Source organism: Vipera ursinii (genome assembly GCF_947247035.1).
Source record: "Vipera ursinii genome assembly, chromosome: 2".
NCBI classification, from domain to species: domain Eukaryota; kingdom Metazoa; phylum Chordata; class Lepidosauria; order Squamata; family Viperidae; genus Vipera; species Vipera ursinii.
In genome coordinates, this window is record NC_139513.1 from 223,830,287 (window position 1) to 223,853,508 (window position 23,222).

A 23,222-nucleotide genomic window follows, 5' to 3' on the forward strand; every position below is an offset into this window, starting at 1 on the left:
CAGCAGTTCAATCTTCACCAGCTCAAGGTTGACTCAGCCTTCCATCCTTCTGAGGTCGGTAAAATGAGGACCCAGATTGTTGGGGGCAATAGGCTGACTATGTAAATTACTTAGAGAGGGCTGTAAAGCATTGTGAAGCGGTATATAAGTCTAACCGCTATTGCTATTTCTGCATACAGTGTTTTAAACCAGTTGATCAATTTTAAATCTAATTTAAAGATATTGATTTATTTAAAATTTGAACAGAACGAATATTGTTTTTATATTAAGTGTTCAGGACATTAAGGGATTGAATAAGATGTATTAAAGGAATTAAAGATACAGTAGTCCTGAAAAAAGTGCTTATGACCATTTTTCACACTTACGACTGTTGTAACTTCCCCATGGTCACGTGATTAAAATTCAGCCACTGGGCAACTGGTTTATATTTATGAAGGTTGCAGTGTCCTGGTGTCATGTGATCATTTTTTGCGACCTTCTGACAAGCAGTGTCAATAGGGAACCCAGATTCACTTAACTATGTTACTAATTTAACAACTGGCTGTGTTAAAGTTGAGGGCTACTTGTATTATAAAATCCTTTGTGGATAAATTCTATTCTTTGTTTATTTCTCAAAGTATATTGCAAAAATGATATGTCAGTAACTTTCATTGGGAATTGACTATAGCCAACTGATGTAAATTTCTATATTTCTGTGGAACTAAGTGTCTCAGGTTGGTTTAGTATACTATACAATAGGAGATGATGAAACATTGACACATTCTTACTTTTAAAAGATTTCTACTTATCTTGAGGGGTTTGTAGCCAATAGGGGCAACTTGGAAATTATTTCTACCGCGAATCCTCTACCTAATTTTAAAATGTTCTGCATCTGATCAGGCTGGCAATATGGCACATGGTTGACCTGGACAAGCTAAGCAGAGCCAAATGTTTTGGAGACTTTCACGAAATTGCAGGTCATGTAGGCGAAATGGGAAAACAATAAATAATTGGGCAAAAATGCCACGTTCAATTGATAATAATATTGTTTATGAAGGCAATAGAATTGAGTTCAAATATACTTTGTCAATTAAATCCTCTAATAATGGTGATTGCTCTCTTTAGTAGCTTAGAGAATTGGGATTTGTGGGAGGCTGGATGAAAAGGGATTCATAAAAATTAAAAAAATAATATATTAAAGCAACTAATGGCTGTATCTTCTGTTTAGCTCTGCCCAATTTTGATTCTAATATCAGGCAACCACAGGCCAATCTGTAGCTTCCAACAGATTATTATAGGGGGAATGTGACTCTGGAAAGAAAAGTCTCTGATTGCAAGATTACTGTACCAATAATTTCTAAAGATTACTTCGGAAATTCCAAAGCTGGTGGGTAGAAATGGAATACAGTAAAATGTCCTGGAAGAAGATGCTGTTATACCACTTCCACATGGTTGCCCAACTCTTCAAGGAAATTGTATATACGCTTTTATTTACAATCATTAGAGGGCACAGTGAAGCACGTAACGTATAAAAACTTCATTCCCAATGCTCCACAAAGACATAAAATAGTATGCAGTAGAACATTATTGATTTTTTTTCCTTTAGGTATGAGTAACTGAAAAATTTACTAAGGTAAAACATAAGGCATTTCCTCTCAAGTTTATATTGCTGAGGAAGAGGGAAACTGAGTAGAGATGGAATTTGCAAATGTAGGTGAAAAGATGGATCTGAGGCAAGCTTATAGTCTAGCCCTAAAAAAAATTCATCAGGACTAATAGCCTATAGATAAGTTATTATGTCAAGGGAATTTGTTTACAATTTATTTTAAGTTATTTGAAAGAAATTCATTTGATTCCTTACTTAAATATTAGTACAGTAACTGTATTGATCTCTATCTTCCCAATAATCCATTCACCATGTTATCTTGGTGACTATTTTTAAAGGGTTGATTCCCTTTCTAAAAATTATGGAGGGCCTCAAAAGAGCCTTTGCTTTGTGCTACAGATGAGAACATGACAGTGAAACTTTCATTCCCAATTAGTAGCAATGCTGAGTTTTTAAAAGTGGTCCAGCATATGAGCCTTAAAGTTATTTTTCTAATACTTGAATAACGGCTACTGCTTGAACCTTAAGGGTGTGAAAAAATGTCATTTTTTTTTGCCTGTGAAAAAAAACTTCTCCAGGTGGTACCACTGATGTGAATTCACTTATCAGATGTAATCTCCAGCCGAGTGGCTGGTACATTTAAATAACCATTACCGTGGAACATTTTACAAAATCCTCCTGCAACCTTTGCTTAACATATCATACGTGTTGGCATCTGTCTGGAGATAAGCAGAGCAGAAAGCCAAATGGTTTCATAAGTGTTCCCATCAGCTGGAAACATGACATGACATAAAAGGTTTTGGCACTTTTCAATGAATGAGATAAAGAGAATATCTGTAAGCTGTAATGGTACTATTAAAACAAATGCTGTTTCGTGAATCATCCTATAAAGTTTTTTTGGTACCAGAGGAGTAATACAATAAAAATATGTCACATGGTGAACAAGTAATGACATTAGTATTTTGTCTGCATAACTAGAGGAAGAAGTTAAATTGTAGTCTTCCAGTTTCTCATTGTCTAAAGATGGCTATATACCAATAGAAGATAGTATCTGTAGCTCAGGGTTGAACTGTGAGATCTTTGGTGCTCTCTGAGTTTAGTTGTTTTCTTGTAGACTTTTCATTACCTAAAACTAGGTAATGAAAACTAGGTAATATCAGTGCTAGAAAGGTCTGGCGTTTGCTTTCTGTTTTAATACTTGTGCCAGTGTTGGTGGGGTGTTTCTTCATGGTTCCTTCATTAGGTAAACAGCCTAGTTGAGTAATGAAACTTCTGCAAGTAAATAATAAGCCCAGAGAGAGCTAAGGACCCCACAGGTTTATCTTAATCTTCAGTTGAAGAAAACTGTGCGTCCAAACAGAGATGAAAGTGAGAGAAATAGGCAAAACCTAGGCCCTTTGATGTCCACAGCCATAATAGCATGGATTTGTATTAGTATTTACTTTATTTACTATTATTTAGCCTTCCTTTGATTTTGTCAGTTATATGTGACTGGACCAACATGGATCTGAAGTTGATTCTTTTGATCTCTAGGTATTATTACATGTAATAGTCACAGTACTGCCATCAGAGTAGTAGAGAAATGCATTTTATATTTGAATGAAGAAGGTACCTACACAACAAATATAATAAGGAATCAATTCTAGAATGGGTTGACTCCAGAGAAGTGAGGGTAAGTAGAGCAAACTGAAAACGGCTCTGCAAAAGCAGAGCTGATGACAGTGGCAAAGATCAAGAAACTGGAGAGGAGACCTGTTCCTTGGAACCTCTCTGGATAAGGAGAGATGGGAGATTGGCCACGGTGCTCACACGGTTGCTTCTCTCCAGGAGACTGCAGGACTGTAGGTTTGAGTGCTGGAAGACAACTGAGTTAGCCATCTTGCTCACAACCACAAAGGAGACTTTTGAAGTTTTGCAAATCCCATTTTCTAATCGCTTTTGGAATTTGCTCATTAATAACTTTTAAGCTGTTAGAGATCTTCAGACCATCACGTCTGAAAATGCTGGCTGAACTGGCCTTTAAACCTAAATCAGAGAAAAATGTAATCATAAGCTTGAGAATTTAAACCATCTGAAACTTTGATTTTAGAAAGTTATAAATGGACTAAAGGTCCAGATAAAATTGGAATGTTGACATTTTTCCAATAAGATTTTGAAATTAATTATAAAGAACAATCAGCTTTTCCAGGAAATAGATTTTGTTTTATTTTTTACAAGACAAAACAAAGAAGCAATTTAATGATTTTAAAAACTGGGTACTAGAGGGGACTAACTTTTTAGATAGAGGATTTATAAATCTGCAAAAAGGTTGCAAAATCAAAATACTGAAGAATGAAATCAGAAAACACTAGCCAGAATACCAACAATGTCAGTAATGATGTCTCCTTGTATAGATAGACTATGTCCAAAAGATATTATTAAAGAAATTATAGATGTAGAACAAATTTTATCTGACAAGATAGAGATGGCATTAAAATGGATTTACACTTTACAGGCCAAGAGAATTGAGTTAGAAAAGGATATTTCGATGGCTCTATCAAAAGAAATTGGCTGAGACTTTAAAATTTTAAAGAGAAAAACAAATGACAAACTAAGAGAGTGACCCGGATCATTTTTTCCTATTGGATTTACAAAAGTTTTGAAGAACTCTGTGTGATGGGACAAAGAAGAAATAAACAACAATATTTGAATGCAATAAAGAGTAACATAATTAGACATAAAAGGAAGGAGTATAAAGTGATTTGTTTAATCAAAGTTTAAACAAGATGTGTTATTTCTGGCAATCCTTTATCTGGACTGAAAAATGTTTTATGGATTTGTGTATAGATATGGATATGGATATATAGGTGTGAGCTTAAAGGGACTCCAGAAGATGGTAGAGGACAGGAAGGCCTGGAGGAACGTTGTCCATAGGGTCGCGATGGGTCGGACAGGACTTCGCAACTAACAACAACAATGGATATGGAATAAAGAAATGCTTGTAACCTTAGGGTGAAGAGGCAGTAAATTTGTTTATATTTGTGATAAAAGTTGGAAATCACTTCTATGTATTTCTTTTCTCTTTCCTTATCATCTTCCTATTCTTACTTTCTTGTTTTTGATTTGGTGTTGCTTTTCCTTTTTTTCTCCAGGAAGATTGGAAAATGACTGCTAAATGTTTTTGCAGTCCTTTATGCGATGCTGATATTACTTATCATGCAATTATATTTACAATGACTATATTTCTTGATAACCACAGTGGCTTTACTTTTAGTATAATTAGTGTCCAGTTTGTGTTTGCTACAGCATGCTATTAGTGGTTGCCTTAGTCCGGGTCAAATCCCGAGTGCCGTGTAAAAGAGTGAGTGCCTGTTACTCGTCCCAGCTTCTGCCAACCTAGCAGTTCGAAAGCACGTAAAAATGCAAATAGAAAAATAGGGATCACTACGGTGGGAAGGTAACAGCGTTCCGTGTGCCTTTGGCATCTAGTCATGCCGGCCACATGACCACGGAGACGTCCTCGGACAAATGCTGGCTCTTCAGCTTTGAAACGGAGATGAGCATCGGCCTCTAGAGTCGGAAACGACTAGCACGCATGTACGGGGGAACCTTTACCATTAGTCCATTTGAATCAAACATAAAATAACCACATCATCAGTACATGAAAAATAGATATGGGATAACACTTCCAGCTTTTGGTTAGAGTGCAGAACCTTGTGTTTGTTAGAAGAAATGGGTTTGCTTGGACACACAATATTTCTTCATTGTTTTCCTTTTTTTTATTCTCCTTTGTTCTTATTTTCATGTAAGCCACCAAAATTCATTTTGAAGCCAGGTGGCCTCTAAATGGAACAAGTCATCAGTGGAGGATGGAAATTATTTTATGGAATTGATGTAGATCAGGGTTTTTCAACCTTTTCACCCATTGTACCACTTTTAGGATATGGCAACATCCGAGTACCACCAGTCGCCTAGCAAGGTGTCAAAAACGATGACCCCCCCCAAAAAAGGAAAAAAGTGACAAAGTACAGGTAGTCCTTGACTTACAACAGTTCGCTCAGTGACTGTTTGAAGTTACAATGGCATTGAAAAAAGTGCCCCCCAAGCCATAGCCAAGCAAGACGCCTGTTGTGACTCAGGGCCAGCCTGTGGGTCCGGCAGCCGGCTCAGATGTGTCGGATGACTCAGATGAGGGGGAGGAGGACCGTGTGGAAGACGAACTGGCTGATGATGGCTTGGAGGCTTTGCAGAGCCCCCAGCCGGGGCCCTCTTCTCAGCTGCGTGAGCCTGATAGTGTGGAGGATGATGACCCACAGCTGGCCCTGTTCAAGGACGCCCGACGCAGGAGGCAGTCGAGCAGGACCAAACAGAGAAAGGCTGTGGGACTCCTCGGGAGGAGGCACAGGGAGGCCACGCCCTGATCTCTAAATAAAAGGAGTGTTTTGGGGAAGGGCTGGTTGCTGAAAGCAACCCTTCCGTTTGAGGATTCAAGTTCCAGTGTTTTGTTTCTTGTTCTGTTGTTCGTGTAATAAATCTTGGCAGACGCTTTTCAGCCTCAGACGCTCTCCAGTCTCTACTGTTTGAACAGGGGTTTGCCTTATTGCAAGGCCGGTAGCGGGCTGGTTCAGAACAACGCCTGCCTGCCTGCCCAGCGGCACTCTTCCTCCTGTCCGAGATTTTCATTGTTGTGAGCATTTCTGTTGAGGATTGGCAGTGGGGGTAGGGTGGGGGGACGTCTGGTTTTTATTCCTCCCGTCTGGTGGCTGGTTGCAGCAGGTTTCGGTCACTTTACATGACCCTGGGACACTGCGACCATCATAAATATGGATCAGTTGTCAAGCATCTGAATGTAAATCACAAGACCCTGGAGATGCCACAACATTCCAGCTGATTGGCGCTTCTCCGGACTCAGAAGCGCCAGGATCAGCGCCGAGCTCCAGCTGGAGCCTGGTGCTTCCACTGAGCCCTGACAGCCCTGAAGAAGCACTGATCCTGGCGCTTCTGCTGAGCCCTGGCAACCCTGCAGCTCCAGCCATCTCTCACTCAGGCTTGTGCGGTGCTGCCACCAGTTCAGCTCATTCCCCTCCCCTGCTACCACTTTTCTAAGATGGTCGCGTACCACCTGCCAGGTGCCAATGTACCACAAGTGGTACCCGTACCAGTGGTTGAAAAGCCCTGATGTAGATTAAATAGCAACAGATCAAGTGTGCTGCCTTATTTAATGCCTTTTTGAATGAGGACCAGTCAGACAAATCTCCAAGAATAGCACACTTAACCTATATGTAGGTATTTTAGTATAACTTTGTGATTCATCATCAAAACTTCCATCTAGTATGGAAGCTGCTGAATTTATCCATTGCATTGAATCAAATGCCACCTTCAGGTAAATTTTTATTTATTTATTTATTTTATTTTAATTCCATTTATATCCCGCCCTTCTCCGAAGACTCAGGGCGGCTTACAAGCTTAGCAGTAGCCTTCATTCTATGTATATGCCTGCTTATTAGGGCTTTCACACACACACCCCCAAGCGGCATTATTACAAAGTCAGCTTATTGCCCCCAACAATCTGGGTCCTCATTTTACCTACCTCGGAAGGATGGAAGGCTGAGTCAACCTTGAGCCTGGTGGGATGCGAACCTGCACTAATTGCAGGCAGCTGGTGTTACTTAAGGAGGCATTAGCCCACTGCTCCACCAAGGCTCTTTTAATTAATGTAACACAAAGAGCATCTCAAAGGCAAGTAAAATATTCCTCTACCAATTGGTGCAGGACTACGCATTTCATCAAATGTTGATTACTGGATTTAAATCTGACTTGCTCCATCGGAAGCACGTACGTTTGGTCAAGCAGATTGCAATGTCTGGAGTCCAGATTAAAGTCCAAGACACCACAGTTAAACAGGAAGAGAAATGCTTAGTTGTGCAGTAACTAAATAGAAATTAAAATAGCAAGACTTCCTTGGGCCTGGGTGCCCTCTTAGTACAAGTAACCATATTGGGAATGAGATGTAGTTATCAAGCTCTAAGGTCCTAGATCCCCAAATCTATAGAAAAATAGCACTAAATGTAGTAATTCTACAATTCTCTGAAGGATGGAGTTCCCTCTTGCTCCAGCCTCATCTTGTTATATGAGGAGGGGGCTATATTTTCATCTCCCACATAAGTGGTATGACATACTGTCATGCCTCTTATAATATGCTCACTGTTCTGAGAGCTTAGGGAGCTTGACTATATATACCATTTTGCTAATGCTTTTAATATACCCATGTTTCCCCGAAAATCAGACCGGGTTTTTATTCCAAAAGATACATTCGGGCTTATTTTCCAGTTAGATCTTATTTTCGGGGGGGATACGCTACTAAATGCATCCGTCTGGCTGACGAACTTAACTGGGGCTTATTTTCAGGGTACTGCTTGTATTACGAGCATCCTGAAAAATCATGCTAGGGCTTATTTTCCTGCTAAGTCTTATTTTCGGGAAAAACACAGTATTCATTCCTGCAGCTGTTGAATGCTAGGACCCAGATAGTGTGTAAAGTTAATGCACTGTATCTACTCAGTTACAGTGCGAAGGTCTATTTGTTGAAGTCTCAGTAGAGCAGGAGTGTCCAACTGCCGGCCCGCAGGCCAGATATGTCATGGTCAAACCACGCCCACCCCATTGCCAGCAATGGGAAAAAAAGTCACGATACATTGTGACACGTCACATGATGTTGCAAGATTGACACCCCTGCAGTAGAGGGTTTGAATCCCAAAGGATAACATCTGGCAAACTGTGTCTAACATTAAGTATTTCATTCCAATAAGGATGAAACTTAACGTGATGCCTTCCTGCTAACAATTTAATAAAATATCTAAAGATGCTGCATAAGAAGTCAGAAAGATATACAGTACATGGTGACAGGAATATTATATTTGCATTAAATGATTAATATATGATTAGCCAAATTTGTCAACCTATTTAATGCATGTTTCTTGACTACCTTAGATAATACTTTTGGGGAGAAAATAACAAGCAGCCATTGGAAAAACTGAATGCAATGACATTAGCCACATGAGAGACAACAAAAATCATTTTTACAATTTTTGTGACTGTCACAAGTAGTAGCAATTTTCACACAGTGGTCACAGAAACGTAGCCAAACATCAACCACCAATGTTTTTTTAATTATTTACATGTATCATTAGACACTTCTAGACAATGTATCCTGCAAATATTTTTATAGTTTGCAATAGTGGCAAATATCTATAGCTCAGGTGTAGGATGAGGGTGAAGGTTCGTTCTCTGAGCTTGTGGGTTGGTTTCCGAACGTTTTGTTACCAGGCTAGGTAACATCTTCAGCAGAGTTTAGGGGATGTCAGTGTTCTGTTTATAAGGGCTTCAGGTGTGGGTGTGTCAAGTGAGGGTCTTGTGATGGGTCAGGTGGGAGTCATAAATGAGAAGCTTGTGAGGGGCCTTGTGATAGGGAGGTTACATCAGGTCAGGGTCATTGGGAGGTGAACTGGTGGGAGGAGGGCTTGTGTGGGTTGGTCGAGGGTTGGTGCTGTCTCTAGCTGGCTGTGTGGTTGATTTGGATTATGAGTGGTTCATAGGCTGATTGTAGGTCAATGTATCGATGGAATTGCTTGTGGAGTGCCAGGCTTCGATGAACTCACAAGTGTGGCGGGTGGTAGCACAGCCAATGATTTTAGTGTTGCTCCAATCGAACTGATGTTGTTTGGTGCTTGTGTGGGTTGGGTAGAGATTATTTTTATAGTTCATGAAATACTAAAGATTACAAGGAATTTTTTTCAGTGCAAATCTAGTCTCTTCTTTTTACCTTTATGAAATTCCCCTGTGCTTATAAAGCTTTTTATTGGCAGGCTTCAGTATTAACTGGCTCACATTTTTTTCATAGAACAGGAATGTAGCACAAAGTATTAAATAATGTGGGTAACATTCAGTACTGCACAGACACTTTGGGATTACCTTTTGCTATATTCCTTTTCTATCATATCAGATCCGCTCCAGGTCTACCAATTATGCCAACAGGTGACCCAGCTATAGTTCTCTATTACGCTTTGATCATCTATAGTTGAAACTAAACATTCTTACAACGTTTTGGAAAATGATAGTAATTTGAAATTTCTTATATATTACATCTACTTTTATAACTAAGCTCCCTTGCTTCCATGTGACTAATCAAGTTATTTTAATTTTTTAGGCAGATATGTTTTTACTTTCTGCGGAGAAAAAATAGTACATTTGAATAAAAATTACAGGCCTTTGTTTTCTGTACTGAATTAAAATCTGTACTGAATTAAAATTATTTAGAATAGCTAATGAGATTTCACAAATTTTAGAATTTAGAACAGCAGTGATGATAAAAATGCATGCTAAAGATAGTTTACTATTAAGATGCCATATTAGTAACATGTGATTTGCTATGAAATGGATGCATCAGATCCATTATTAACTAAACCATTCTGGTACAGTACATAAAGAATAGAAGACAAAAGGATTTCTACTGTACTTCTTGAGTTTATTAAATCATCTTGAAAGTGTTTTTCCAATAATGTTGTGTGTTTTTACCACATTTGTTAAAAAAAGATGAGCATTGAAATACTTTTGTTTAATTTGAACGAATGCTAATCTTTTCATGATCAGCAGTTAAGTTAATACAATTTTCTTTCAACTTTCTTTCAAACTATGCTGTATTTATATTCATTCATCTAGGGCAGGGGTGTCAAACTGCCGGACCATGGGCCAGTTGCATCATACGGAAGCTGCGCCCACCACAGCTCCAGCTATACAAAAAGAGTCGTGATATGTCACGACACGTCACATGACGCGGCGAGTTTGACACACATGATCTAGGGGTACATCTGTAGCCCAGACCCACAACAAGTGTGGGTGTGTCTAACAGCTTAATTAGCCAGAATGCAAAGGTCTTTTGTCAGATAAGCATCTGTGGCTCGTGACACACCTGACAATTGTAATAGGCAGATTGAAATTCAGCTTGTCTCTCTTGCAGTCACATACAGTTTGTTAACATACAGACAAGGTGATTATTTAAACAGCAGGGAAGATTGTTTAGCCGTTCAGAATAGATTAACCTGACTGCCTTCATTGTGCGAACAAATACCCCTTAAAAAGAGCATTTTAAAGATACTAAATTAACAATTACTTCAAAGCATTTCATCAGCAAAATATTGGGTATGCTTCAATTTAACAATGTTTCACACATTACAAAAAAAACAACACTATAGACTGTATATAAGATAAAAGCTAGCTTGGGTAAAAGATTAAAAATTGTTTAAATAGATGGAGACAGATGGATATGAATTAACAAGTTTAGGCATCATTCAGATTTTGGAAATAGGTTAAAATTGTTTGTATAAATTCAGTCACTAATAATTTTTGAGACACTGGGTGTCTTAGTTATGATTCATTTTCTTTCTCGAACTATAAAATTATCTGTGTTTATTGCTATTATTTATATACATCGTGTTCCTTTCAAAAACTTGTCTTTATTTTTCAGTGATGTAGTATTTTAAGCTATGCTTACTTATACTTAGCTAGCGAAAGCCAAATGTTTTTCTTCTGAGAGATCACATGCAGAATTGCTCTATTACTATATTGTCCTTAAATCCTAGCTCTATCTTCACGAATTCCTTTTCACTGTGTCTGAACTGTAACCATCTTGTATCTGTCTCCACCTCCCAATTCCTCTTGAATGGTTTAAGGCAGTGATGGCGAACGTTTTAGAGACCGAGTGCCCAAACTGCAACCCAAAACCCACTTATGTATCGTCAGGTGCTGGGTGGGCGTGGCCCATTGGGTGGGTGTAGCCCATTGGGTGGTTGTGGCCAATTGGGTAGGCATGGCCCATTGGGTGGGAATGGCTACGGTGCTAACGGCAGACTGAGTGGGACTAAAAAGTTCAATCAATTCCAACTTTGCGAGATCTTTTTTTTTCCCGTGAGAAGTTGAAATTGATTGATTGAAACTTTTTTTTTTTTTGCACACGGCGGCGGAGGCCTAAAGCAAAAAGGTTTTATAAAACCCAGCTGAAGGCCTAGGACTGGGGCAGTGGCGCCTATGCCCACAGACAGGGCTCTGCGTGCCACCTGTGGCATGCGTGCCATAGGTTCGCCACCATGGGTTTAAGGTCTCTCAAACAGAAGCGCAAGCAGTGCAGGGATTTGTATTATAAAGATCTTTTTTTAAAGGAGCATAAATATTAATATTAAGTGTTACAATAGGGATAACAAAACACAGACATACACTACCACCTTTCTTAACGAGAGTTCTTGTTTGCAAGCAGAACACAATCTGGACAAAACGTATGCTATGAGGGAAAGGATATAAGGACACACACACACACACACACACACACACACATACACACCCATATGTGATGTGCCTGTGGAAAAATCTGGACCGTATTATGTTATTTCTAGTGGAATGGTAAAGAAGGAAGAAATGCAAAGAAAAATTTGAATGCAAATATCCCGCAGCCATGTTCCCTTCTTCAGCTTTTTCTTTAATTAAATCCATATATTTGGATTATTTTTCTGCAAATATTTTAGTATTTTATGTGTTTTCTTCCATACTCCTTTAAAACACACACACACACACACACACACACACACACACATTTCCATTCAAATTTTCATCAAAAAAAAATCATCAAAAACCAAGGTGATGACGGGATGTACTGTATGTAGTATGTATGTAGCGTCCATGTTTTGTGCCCAGCCAGCTAAGTAGTAAATAGAGAGCTCCTCGGAGTGGGAGGGAAAAATAGTCCCAAGGTAACATACCAACCAGGCTATGGGAACAAGGAAGCAAATAACATTGAATAGTGGAATTTGAAAGGGAAAATAATGAATGTACATAATTGATCTTCTGTTGATAATTTTAATTATCACTGGTCCCAGTCAAGCAGAAATGACCAAATCATAACTGTATGAGGAAGAAATTAAATAAAAATGAACAACAGCAAAATATTGTTTCTGGATTTTTTAAACATAGAATATTGTTTGATACAGGTTTTTTTTTAAATGAAGCATTCCATGAATGGCAAATATGGCAAATTTCTGACCAGCCAAATGTTACTGACACAATTCCTAGCATCCCAACGAGGGTTGCTGGAAGTTGTAATTCATCAATATTCAAATAGCCATAATTTTATCCACTTCTGTTCCGTGGGTAAAATAAAACCTCTTTTCGGTTGAGCTACTGATTTTATGTGCTGGTGTAGATTTTACTTACTTACTTATTGCCTTTATTACTTTATAAGTGCAGGGAGTCTTCGACTTACAACAGTTCATTTAATGACCATTAATGGCACTGAAAAAAGTGACTTACGACCATTATTCACACTTACGACCATTGCAGCATCTCCATAGTCACATGATTTACATTCAGATGCTTGGCAATTGGTTCATATTTCTGATGATTGCAGGGTCCCAGGATCATGTGATTACCTTTTGCAGCCTTTTAACAAGCAAAATCAATGGGGAGTCCAGATTCCCTTAACAACCATGTTACTAATTTAACAACTGCAGTGATTCATTTAACAAATGTGGCAAGAAAAATGGTAAAATGGGACAAAACTCACTTAGCAGATTTCTCACTTAGCAACATAAATTTTGGGCTCAATTGGGGTAGTAACTCAAGGCAGTGAAGGTAAATGCTCCTTCCTCCTCTCAACAAGAACTCTGTGAGGTGAGTTGTTACTCACCAGCTTTCACGGCTAAGGCAGGACTGGAACTCACAGTCCTCTGGGCTTCTAGCCTGGTGCTTTAACCACTAGACCAAACTAGAGCAAATCTTTGCCTTCTTTTCCAGAAAGCTGTTTTGTTTGTTTCCCAATCTATCTACAAACTGGCATTTTCTGATTATTTCCCCACCAAAACAACAACTATCTTAGCCAGTTCCAGTCCTGCTTAGATTTTTGTGATCGGTCGAGCTTGGTAGGAGAAAGGCAGTTTAAAGAGATGACATAGTCATAAAAAACAAAACAAAAAATAAACCATAAAAGGCGAGCACATTTTAACGAGAATATGTTTACCTCTTATACAGAAACAAGAATGCAGACATCAGAGACTGGGTCGGATACAGGTTCGACGGTTACTTTGCAGACTTCCGTAGCTAGCCAAGCAGCTGTACCTACCCAGGTGGTGCAGCAGTTACCAGTGCAACAACAGGTAGGTGTTTGTTGTCTTTGGGGGGAAAAATGAACTTTTTGTGCAGTGCCAATTCACTCTCCTATATAGGTTTTTTTGAAAAGGGTTCTGCTGTTTCAGTATTGCGGAGTTTAAATTACTTTGTTATATATTATTCAGGACAGCAGCTGTCCACCTTGTTCTTGATTCAAACTGCTTATCGCTACAGTCCAGAATGATTATATTTCTGCCAGCATGTATGAAGCTACTCAGGTATAAGAATACATTCATGATTTAGTTTAGAGTAATCCAGGTTTTGTAGTCTAATACTGTCCGTATAGGTCCTCATTACAGTTCCCAAATTATTTTGTCCACCTTTTTGACATTAGGGATTGCAATTAGTCATTTTCCTAGGGAAATTGGGGAAGATAATAGGCACAATGGCTACTGCACTTGACAGAATAGTTCTATAAACCAGGAAGTTAGACATGGGATATTGATACGTAATTAGTATATGAATAAAGTTATTTCTAAATGAAGAAAATATTCTAATATCGTTTATGTTTTGGTTCTTTACTCCTGAAAGCTATCAGCATCTCTGAGTGCTTATAGGTGCGTTTGGGTTAATGTCAGGGAAATGACATGGGAGAGAAGGTTAAATATATTCTTAACATAAGCCTATCTTTGTTTTTTAGGGAAACTGGCTGAGGCTATCAGGAAAAGAAAGTCCTTTTGGAAATTTTAAGCATAGATTGCTTATGCGTGAAAAAAATAGACTATAAATTGTTCTTTTTGATAAGAACAACATTTTGAAATAAATACAAGAATGCACCAAATTGTTTACAATTATATTTAAGCACATATAATTACATAAGCTAGCCTCAGTCATATATGTAATTATAAGTTTATCCTAAGCTAACAGTGCTTTCATGATTTCTGTGGTGATTAACATAAGCATTTCAGATGAATTTCATCTATTACATATATTTCCAATTTGGCATGACTCATTTAAAAGTGCTGCAATAAAAGCATATTTCAGATGCTGTCTTTATAAATCTGAATGAATCTGACACTGCTTTGTCTTCTTTTAGAAATACATTTTATTGGGGAAAAAATGTAAAGTGCTTAATTACTCAAGATGGCTTTTGTTTTTGTAGTGGATGTGTTTATCTACTTTTGTTTTTGTTGACAAATATAACATCAGCATGTATAAATTAATGCTCCATTTGTTCTTTTGAAACAACAGATTTTACACTAACACATTCTTTGTTTTAGTATTCTTTTCTTCTGCAAATGACAGTGAAAATAATGACTAATGAAACAGTATTTGAGAGGCTTTGTTTTTATCATATTAACATATATTTTGCATTTTTCTGTTTGAATGAAAAAGAGTGCTGTTGTTGAGCTGTTACTTCACTTTGATATCTTAGAAGGGAATGGACATTAATGTGCATAGGAAGAATGAATAACACCTGTTCCAGCTCTAACGAGAATCATAGTCACTCTGTTTTGCTTAGGTGTAAACATGTACTTCTTGTTAGCTTACTATTGAAGTAAGTGAACATCTCCCAATATTATACATACCTACTTCCAGTTTCCTGATGATCAGTTCTCAGCACTTCTTTTTTGCTTTTTTATTTCCCATTATGATATCATTTGCTCATGTGACTAAAGTAGCCTCAGTAAGTGAGAGGAGAACATATTGTTTTTTTTTGCTAAACTAACTAAACGTATTGTTTAGTTGACTCTAAAACATGGCTGAAAATTGGCTGTTTTGTAGATTTGGTAATCATAGGAAGAAGAGAGTGCAAGCTTACAAAATTCTCCATTAGCAAAATGGTTTTGAAAATGTCTATTTTGAAAGCAGAATGTGAATTCTGTGTCGATAATATTTTATCTGGGGTCTTGTAAAAGTTCAGGTATTTGATTTAGAATAAGAGAAGAGTATAAATGTGATCACTACTGTCTTTCACTATCTTCATCCCCAAAGCATATTTCAAGCAGTGCATTTTTAGTCTTCCTTCTTTTTTTGTAAACGTTGGGATACTCATGGTTAGGCTAAGCTATTTTCACATTTCAAACATATCATTGAGGAATTGAGTGGTGTGTGTGTGTGTGTGTGTGTGTGTTTGTGTGTCCACACATATATGTACTCACCATCTCTTCAGTACTACGATTCATCAGGTCTCTCAGATTGCAAGCTCATAGATGCAAAGCCAGAGGATTGAGTATTCATTTATTTGTTTGGAAGGGTCACATGTTTCTCTAGTGTGTTTTGCACTTGTTTGTTGGCTTATTATTTTAAAAACAAAACATATTGTCATAATTTCTTTTTGCTTAATTTTTGTTCCCATCATTCCTGTCCTATTTTAACTACATGTCAGTTTTTCACATTTTGGTTTTAGGTTTTTTCCCCAGAGTAATTTTCTGTGCAACAAATCTACACTCTCTCTTTTTCATTTCAAAATGTTTTCTTAAAAGGAAAGAAGCCACTTTGTTCTTTTGGAATACCTTTTTGAAACCCTACTTTCCCTAAGGATTATGAGGGCATGATTCATTGATCATTTCATTTGGCAGTTTCTTTTTTTGTGCTGCTTTTTCTTTCGTAAGTGCTTGCCATTAGTCTTTTTTCTCCTATTAATCATATATACTTGGACTTCACTTTTTTTCCTTTTGGATTTTAGTCTTACATGCTTTTTTAAAACTCTTTTTACATTCTTCTCATTCTTGTACATGGGTTGATATTTTTTTTTTAGTTTCAAGTGAACCAAGGAATCTCTTTGTTTCAGAATTTGCTCTGCTGTCTCCTTTCAGTGTAAAGAATATATTCTCAATCTAATTCTGACATCATTTTACTAGACTTTTAAATTTACTGTCTTCCTCTCTTTGATATTGAAAATGTTGCACTGGCATCCTGACTAGTTATTTCCCATGAATCTATTTCATCTTAAACTGTATAAGATAGTTGATGGTAGTTATAAGTTCTGTGATTTGATTGTGTCCTTGTGGAGAAGCCCTTTTTCCCATTTTGCTTCTCTTGTTATTCAGCTTCCTTGAATTACTTCTTCTTCTAATATTATGAGAAAAGGAAAAGAACCTATCCACTTTCTTGATCTGGGTACGGTTTTATAAATTCTTATAAAATGCTTTCTTAGTTGCCTTTTTTTAAAAAAAAAAAAAAGCTGAGATAGTTACTTTAAAGGGATCCCCTTAGGGAGATTACTGTAACTTGATGATTTTTGTGATTCTTTTTCCAATTTTCAATACTGTTTTTGAAAGACAGTGATCCGATTGGTGCAGCGTTTCAGGCTGCAAAAATTTTATTCAGGTTTTTATTTCTTTGAGTAGAACATTCATTTGTCCTTGGGATCAATTTTGCCTATCTGCTTACTGATATTCAGTAGTAGTCAAAAATTACTCTTTTTTATGCTTGATATGTAGTGTTTCATATAGTGTATTTTTATCTAGAAAGGATGTTAAGCTAATTCGTTATACATTATTGAATCTCCTCTGAATTTCTTTTTAGAACTTGACCAGCTTTAGAGGCTGACCTTAGAACATGTTGCATATTCCTCCCATTACATCAGAAATTTCACCCTTGAGTTTTATTTTAAGAACTCTTGGATAGTTACCATCTGGACTGAACAATTTGTTAGTTTTCAATTTGTCAATTAGGTTTAGAACTTCTCTTGACACTAGTGTTTGTCTCACATCCAGTGACTTCCTGGTGATGTTAACTCAGTGGTTTTACATATGCTGCAAAGAAGGTATGCTCTCATTTAGCTTCTTTACAATCTCCACATTCTCCTTTAGTGCTCCTTTAATTACTTGTCTTACAAAGGCCCAGCTACCTACCTTCCTAACTAATTCCTTCTTCTGATTTTTTTCATCTCCCCCCACTCCATCTTACTATCATTGTGCATTTGTGCTTCCATTTCTTTCATGTAAGTTTGTGATCTTTTTCATATTTCTTGTTGGAGCATGACTTCTATTTATTACACTCCTTTTTTACTTCCCTGACCTTGCCTGTTAGTCATGGAGGTGACTTTTGAATTTGGTAGTTTCTGTTATTATGATTTGAGTAACTTCCAAGCATTCTAGAGAGATTTAACCCTCTTGAGTTTCCTTTTTATCACTTTCCTCATTTTTAACAAGTTTTCTAATGTGTCCGTGCTACACTTCCTTGGCAGTTTTCCACTTATATACAAATTTGATTTTAAAGCAACGTGATTTGTGTCTGCAGTTGATTCACTCACACATATGCTAGGTCATGGTCACCACTTCACGTGAGCTACAAATAATTTTATCACTCATAAAAAACTGAAAACTGAAGCCTTGGTATATAGCACTGACAAATAACAGCTAGATTTCCTATCAGCAAAGAGAGGGATGTCATTTATATGTGATGGAAAGGTATTACAGGTAGTCTTCAACTTGTGTACTACTTTTATTATATTTCTCATGTAGCGGAGTTGGAGTGAGAATGGGGCCAACTGAGAGGCTTTGCAGGACCCCTGCCGATTAGGCAGGAAGATGAGGAGCTCTGGCAGCTGGCATGGGTCTGGCGGCAGGGCGTGGCTTGGAGGAGGGAAGAAGAAGGAGGAGGAAGCTGATAGAAAGGAGGAAGAGAGAAGGCTTGGTGGAGCTTGCGGTTCTGAGCCAGCTGATTGAAGAGAGAGTAAGAAGCTGGGGTTTTCGTGTTTGCTTTTTTTGCTTCATTACAGGGAAGCCGGACGAAATGGGGAGGGATAGAGAGAGTGAGAGTAGTTGCTGGAGCTGTTTGCTGGAGCAGGCCAGGCAGGGAGGGATAGAGGGTGAGAGTAGTTGCTGGAGCTGTTTGTTTGAAGCAGGCCAGGCAGAGAGAGAGAGGGTGAGAGTAGCTGGTTGGAGCTGTTTGCTTGAAGCAGGCCAGGGAGAGAGAGGGAGAGGGAGAGAGAAAAGTGAAGTTTTATTGTTTCTTTCTCTTTCATTGCGGGCAGGCCAGATGAAGAGAGGGAGCGAGGGTAATTTGGGGAGTTTAAATTTCTTTCCCTCGTTGGAGTAAGTTAGGCAGAGGGAGAGTTAGGAAAGAGTTTGGCATAGATCTTTTAATGGGAGGTAAGAGGGTTTTTTTCTTTATAAGATCAGCTGGGGGAGATAAAAAGGGATTACATGGAGTGAGGTCAGAGAGGGGTGAGGAGAGTGGACAAGGGAGGCCTTTGCCAGTGCCAGAGATTGATTGCCATCGTTTTAGGCAAGTTGTTGTCATCAAAGACAGATTAACATCGCCCTGGGCAAGTTGTTGCCACCAGAGACTGGCTACCATTGTTTTAGGCAAGTTACTGTCGCCAGAGACTGACTGCCATTGTTCTAGGCAAGTTGCCGTTACCAGAGGCTGATTAATATTGTTTTGGGCAAATTGTTGTCATTAGAGATTGACTACCATCTTCCTTGTAAGTTCTTATTGCCTGAGATCAACCACCATCATCCCACGTGAGTCACCGTCTCGAGAGAGCGACCATACCACCCCATGTGTGTGGCTGTCGATTGTGACTGAATACCACCGTGTTACATGCCCTGTTAGGCAGAGGCGCCAACGTGAAAGACCTCCTTGGGCTGGTGGCCACTTGGAGGGGAGGTCCGGAGGGCCCAGACTTAAGTGGTCCCTACAGGGGTGGCACTACACTAATATACATAGGTAAGTTGGCAAGGCAAATGCAAAAAAGTTAAGAGTGCAAATATTTATTCCTCTCCCCCCCACCTTCCAAATTTTCAGCCAATGCAGCTCCCACAAGAGAGGTGACACATGTGCAAATCTATCACAGAATTTATTGCACAGAAATAAAACAATATAAAATTAAACAACAATAGCATTGTGCCCTCAAAAAAGTTCAGCCTGGTTTTTAATTTTTTATTGGGGATTTTTTACATTTTTCTACTGTTTTTAGTGTGGGCTCGTATTTAATTCTCTTTTTAATTTTTGTATTTTGTATTTTTATATATGCCCTGTTCACCGCCCTGAGTCCTTCGGGAGAAGGGCGGTATATAAATATAATAAACTTAAACTTAAAGCCCCCCAAGTCTATTTCTAAGATGGTATAATATTAGAGTTCAGGCTGCCCAAAACTGAAGCCAAAGTCTGACTAGTCATTCAGATAGCTTGGCTCAGATTTTTTTCTGGCACCAATAGGTATTTGACTATTTTAGCTTTAGCAATAAATTAGTATTATACATAACATTGTGAAATCACAGCTGCCAGTTCCTCGGCTGGTGTTGCCTTCCCAAGAACTTAGGATGTTGTAACATGTCATATGGCATATGTGGATCCAAAGAGTGTGGCCTTTTGTAATTGACAAATAGAAATTTGGTCAGTGTGCAGTGCTGATAACCACTAGAACCACCAAATCTAGTTTATGCCATAATCTTTAGACTTTGATTTTCAGATATTGATCTTTTCCATTTCTCTACTATCCCCCAGTATTACCACATCAATTCCACACTATCTTCTTTTCAACCTCAATTTTATCTGGTGTGTTATGAATCAAGTCTTTATTAGTTTGTATTTACAAATCCCACAGTAATTGAACCATCTCATTTTTGACTACTTTTTCAACTCTTATGTTCCCACCAATTTTTTGTTACTGGTACATAATAATTTTTATAGATGTTCTAGTGAATGATTTTGGTGACTGTGTTACATTGTTATTTATATTCAGTTACAGTGATCTTCTTTACTCCTCCTCCTCTCCAGATGTTTACATTGGATTTGACTTTTTTTTTAACCTATCAAGTCTTTCCCAAGACCCTGGGTAGGCAGATGTTATTTGATGGTGTTAAAAATGTCATCACACCCAAAGCAGCTATTAATATTGGTACTATATTTGCTTTCTTTTGCCACCGTTGTTCTGTTTCTATTTGCAGGTCTTTGTATTTTGTAATTTCTCTATTTCTTTTTCTTCTATTTTGTGGTCTTTGCAGTTCTGCCAAGTTCACTATCTACTTTTTTGTCTTTTTTATCAATATTTTTTTAAAGTCTGGAATGTTATGTGGCAGGTGTGTGTCTGTTTGAATTCTAAAGTTCCAGAACAATGTAGCTTCTTCATTTTCTCTTACTTTTATTATTTTATGGTCCCACCAGTTTTCATTTGCAGGCAAATAGTATTTCTTGCAGATCTTGCAATGCACCATTGTTGCTACTTTGTCACACTGTTGCGATATTCTTGCAACAACTAACTAGGTGGTGCACTGTTTCTTCAGCTTCTTTGCAGATCTGTTGTTCTTACTAATCTTATTCTTCTTATTACAGATCTATATTCTTGGGGCTTTTAGCCAAATATTTTTTTTATTTCTAGGATTAGGTAATACTAAAGTGGTAATTAAACACAGAGTGTGGGACATAGAGTTACAGACTGACGAAAACGGAACTTCTAAGAAATATGAATATCAGCCATCAGCAATTTTCAAAACTCAGGTCTGGCAATTTATCTCCATTTGCTGATCATCCCAAATACTAATGAGCATTGTCCAGAACTCAATTTAATGCTCTACCATCACCTGTTTTATAAGGCAAGCTTTGTAAAACAGTTTCCAAGATAAGATTGAAGTAAATGAACACATCCATGGGCACTTCACTGTCAATTATACCCTCATTCTCAGCCAGTTAAATTCAGCTTCTATTTATTTATTTTTATACAAATGAATTTTACATTTAATCCCTTTTAGTGACAGAGTCTAAGGGGACTTTCTTAGTTGCCAAATGTTGTCTCTTAGCAACAAAGATTATAACATAGCACTGATTTGAACTAAGATACTTAAAATAAGAGCCAGGATGTCTACTTTTAAATTAACTATTATCACTACTGCATATTTTATTTTTAACAACCAATATTTGGACTGTATTCTGGTCTGGGATTGTAAGAAAGTTTGATCTGCTTTGATTTGGCAACAATGAAAGACATAATAAAATAGTAGTTTCAGAATAAATGCAGATTAAAACTAAGAATCTATGGAAAAGTAACATTTTTCTGCTGGACATTAAAAGAAAATCAGTGTAGTATTCAGATTGACAAGGCATTCCAGAACATGAGATTCACCAGTGAAAAGAACTTATTTCCTATTATAGCCCACATGGAAAGACCTTCAGAATACCGCAAACCACTATTATTACATTGGTTTTACTGTTTAGTTTTTTTCTTTTAAATTCTGAGTAGGAGTAGTAGTTTTTGACTTTGCAAGAAGAGAAGAAAGAACTAGCAAAAGATGACAATAGTTGTAAAGCTTGGTGTTGGAGAGAACAGCCGTGGCCAAGGCAGTGTGCTTGATTGTGTGGGCAGGGACCTGTGGATGCATTCCGAAGAGAAAAAACAGGCAAAACCACATGGATTTTTCTATGATTTGACATTCAGGTGCTCTTCCTCATCGCAGGGTGCTCATTTTAATTTGAACCACAAATTAATTTGGAGAACAAAAAGAAAAGTGCTTTTGTTGTCTTTTATACTATCTCCTGCTTTATTTTCCCTCCAACTGCTGCTTTGCATGATAATCTCTCTTGAACTCTGATGTTCTCTCTAATTGCCAGAGGGGATTCCCATGAATTTTAAACCCCAAAGACTTGTGCTCTGTTCTAAAATCTGCTTTGTCATTGTTGAGAAGAGTGCCTCCTAGATCACGTGTTGTGCTGCGTTTCAAGATGCTTTAGTTAGTGAGAGATAAAAGCTAAACAATATCTTATTATGAGTTTTAGTTTTTCAAAGGTACAGCCCTGAACCTTTTATCTTTCATAATTAGTTTCCTAAAAAATTCAAAGCTATGAAATTGCTTATTTTTGTCCAAATGGTACAAATAATAATAATAATAATAAATCCTAGATATGTTCAACCAATAAAGGAAGATAAAATAGTGCATTATAGTTTTTGAGTTTGAAGATATTTGCAGGCAGCTTTTTTAAAATCAATTTCATGATTCATACAATGAAGTTTTTATATTGCAATTCCTGATCAATGCAGAGAACGATTGTTTAGCATTTTCTTTTACAATATGATTTGTTGGACACTGACTTAACAAATACAATAATGTTAAACTCTGGCTCCAGGTAAAGTTGAAAAATACAGTTACGATTAAATGTTTTTTGATTTTAATGGTACATAAATCACATAAAAACGATAAGGGAAATGCGATTATCAAGGGAGATGAAATATTACTAAAAGCTTTTTATAATACTGGTTAAACGTTTTAAAATACATCTGTGTCACTGCAGGGTAAGTAACATCATATGGCATCATTATTCTATCCAATTACATTTGCCATGGGTGTTTCAGTATGCTTGCTACTAAAATTAATACTTTCTGAGAAGCAGGGCTATCTCAACAGCTATGTGGATTCTAAATAAAATGGGTAGAGGTCTCACCCATTCTTCAAGCTAGAAATACTGTACCTGGTCAAACAGCATAGTATGAGACGGCTCCAACAGCACAAATGACTTTGTTGTGCCAGGTTCTGTGGGACTGTCTTTGGGCAATATTGCC

At 37.6% G+C, this 23,222-nt stretch overlaps 1 protein-coding gene across 1 annotated transcript in view; it reads left to right on the forward strand.

Annotated features, from left to right (window-relative positions):
- Positions 1 to 23,222, forward strand: part of RFX3 (regulatory factor X3) — a 172,440-nt gene that overhangs the window by 73,029 nt on the left and 76,189 nt on the right. Inside the window, exon 2 of the mRNA XM_083352548.1 lies at positions 13,637 to 13,761. Within this exon, the coding sequence (XP_083208674.1) occupies positions 13,645 to 13,761 (117 nt within the window). The 5' untranslated portion in view covers positions 13,637 to 13,644. The remainder of the gene's footprint in view (positions 1 to 13,636; positions 13,762 to 23,222) is intronic.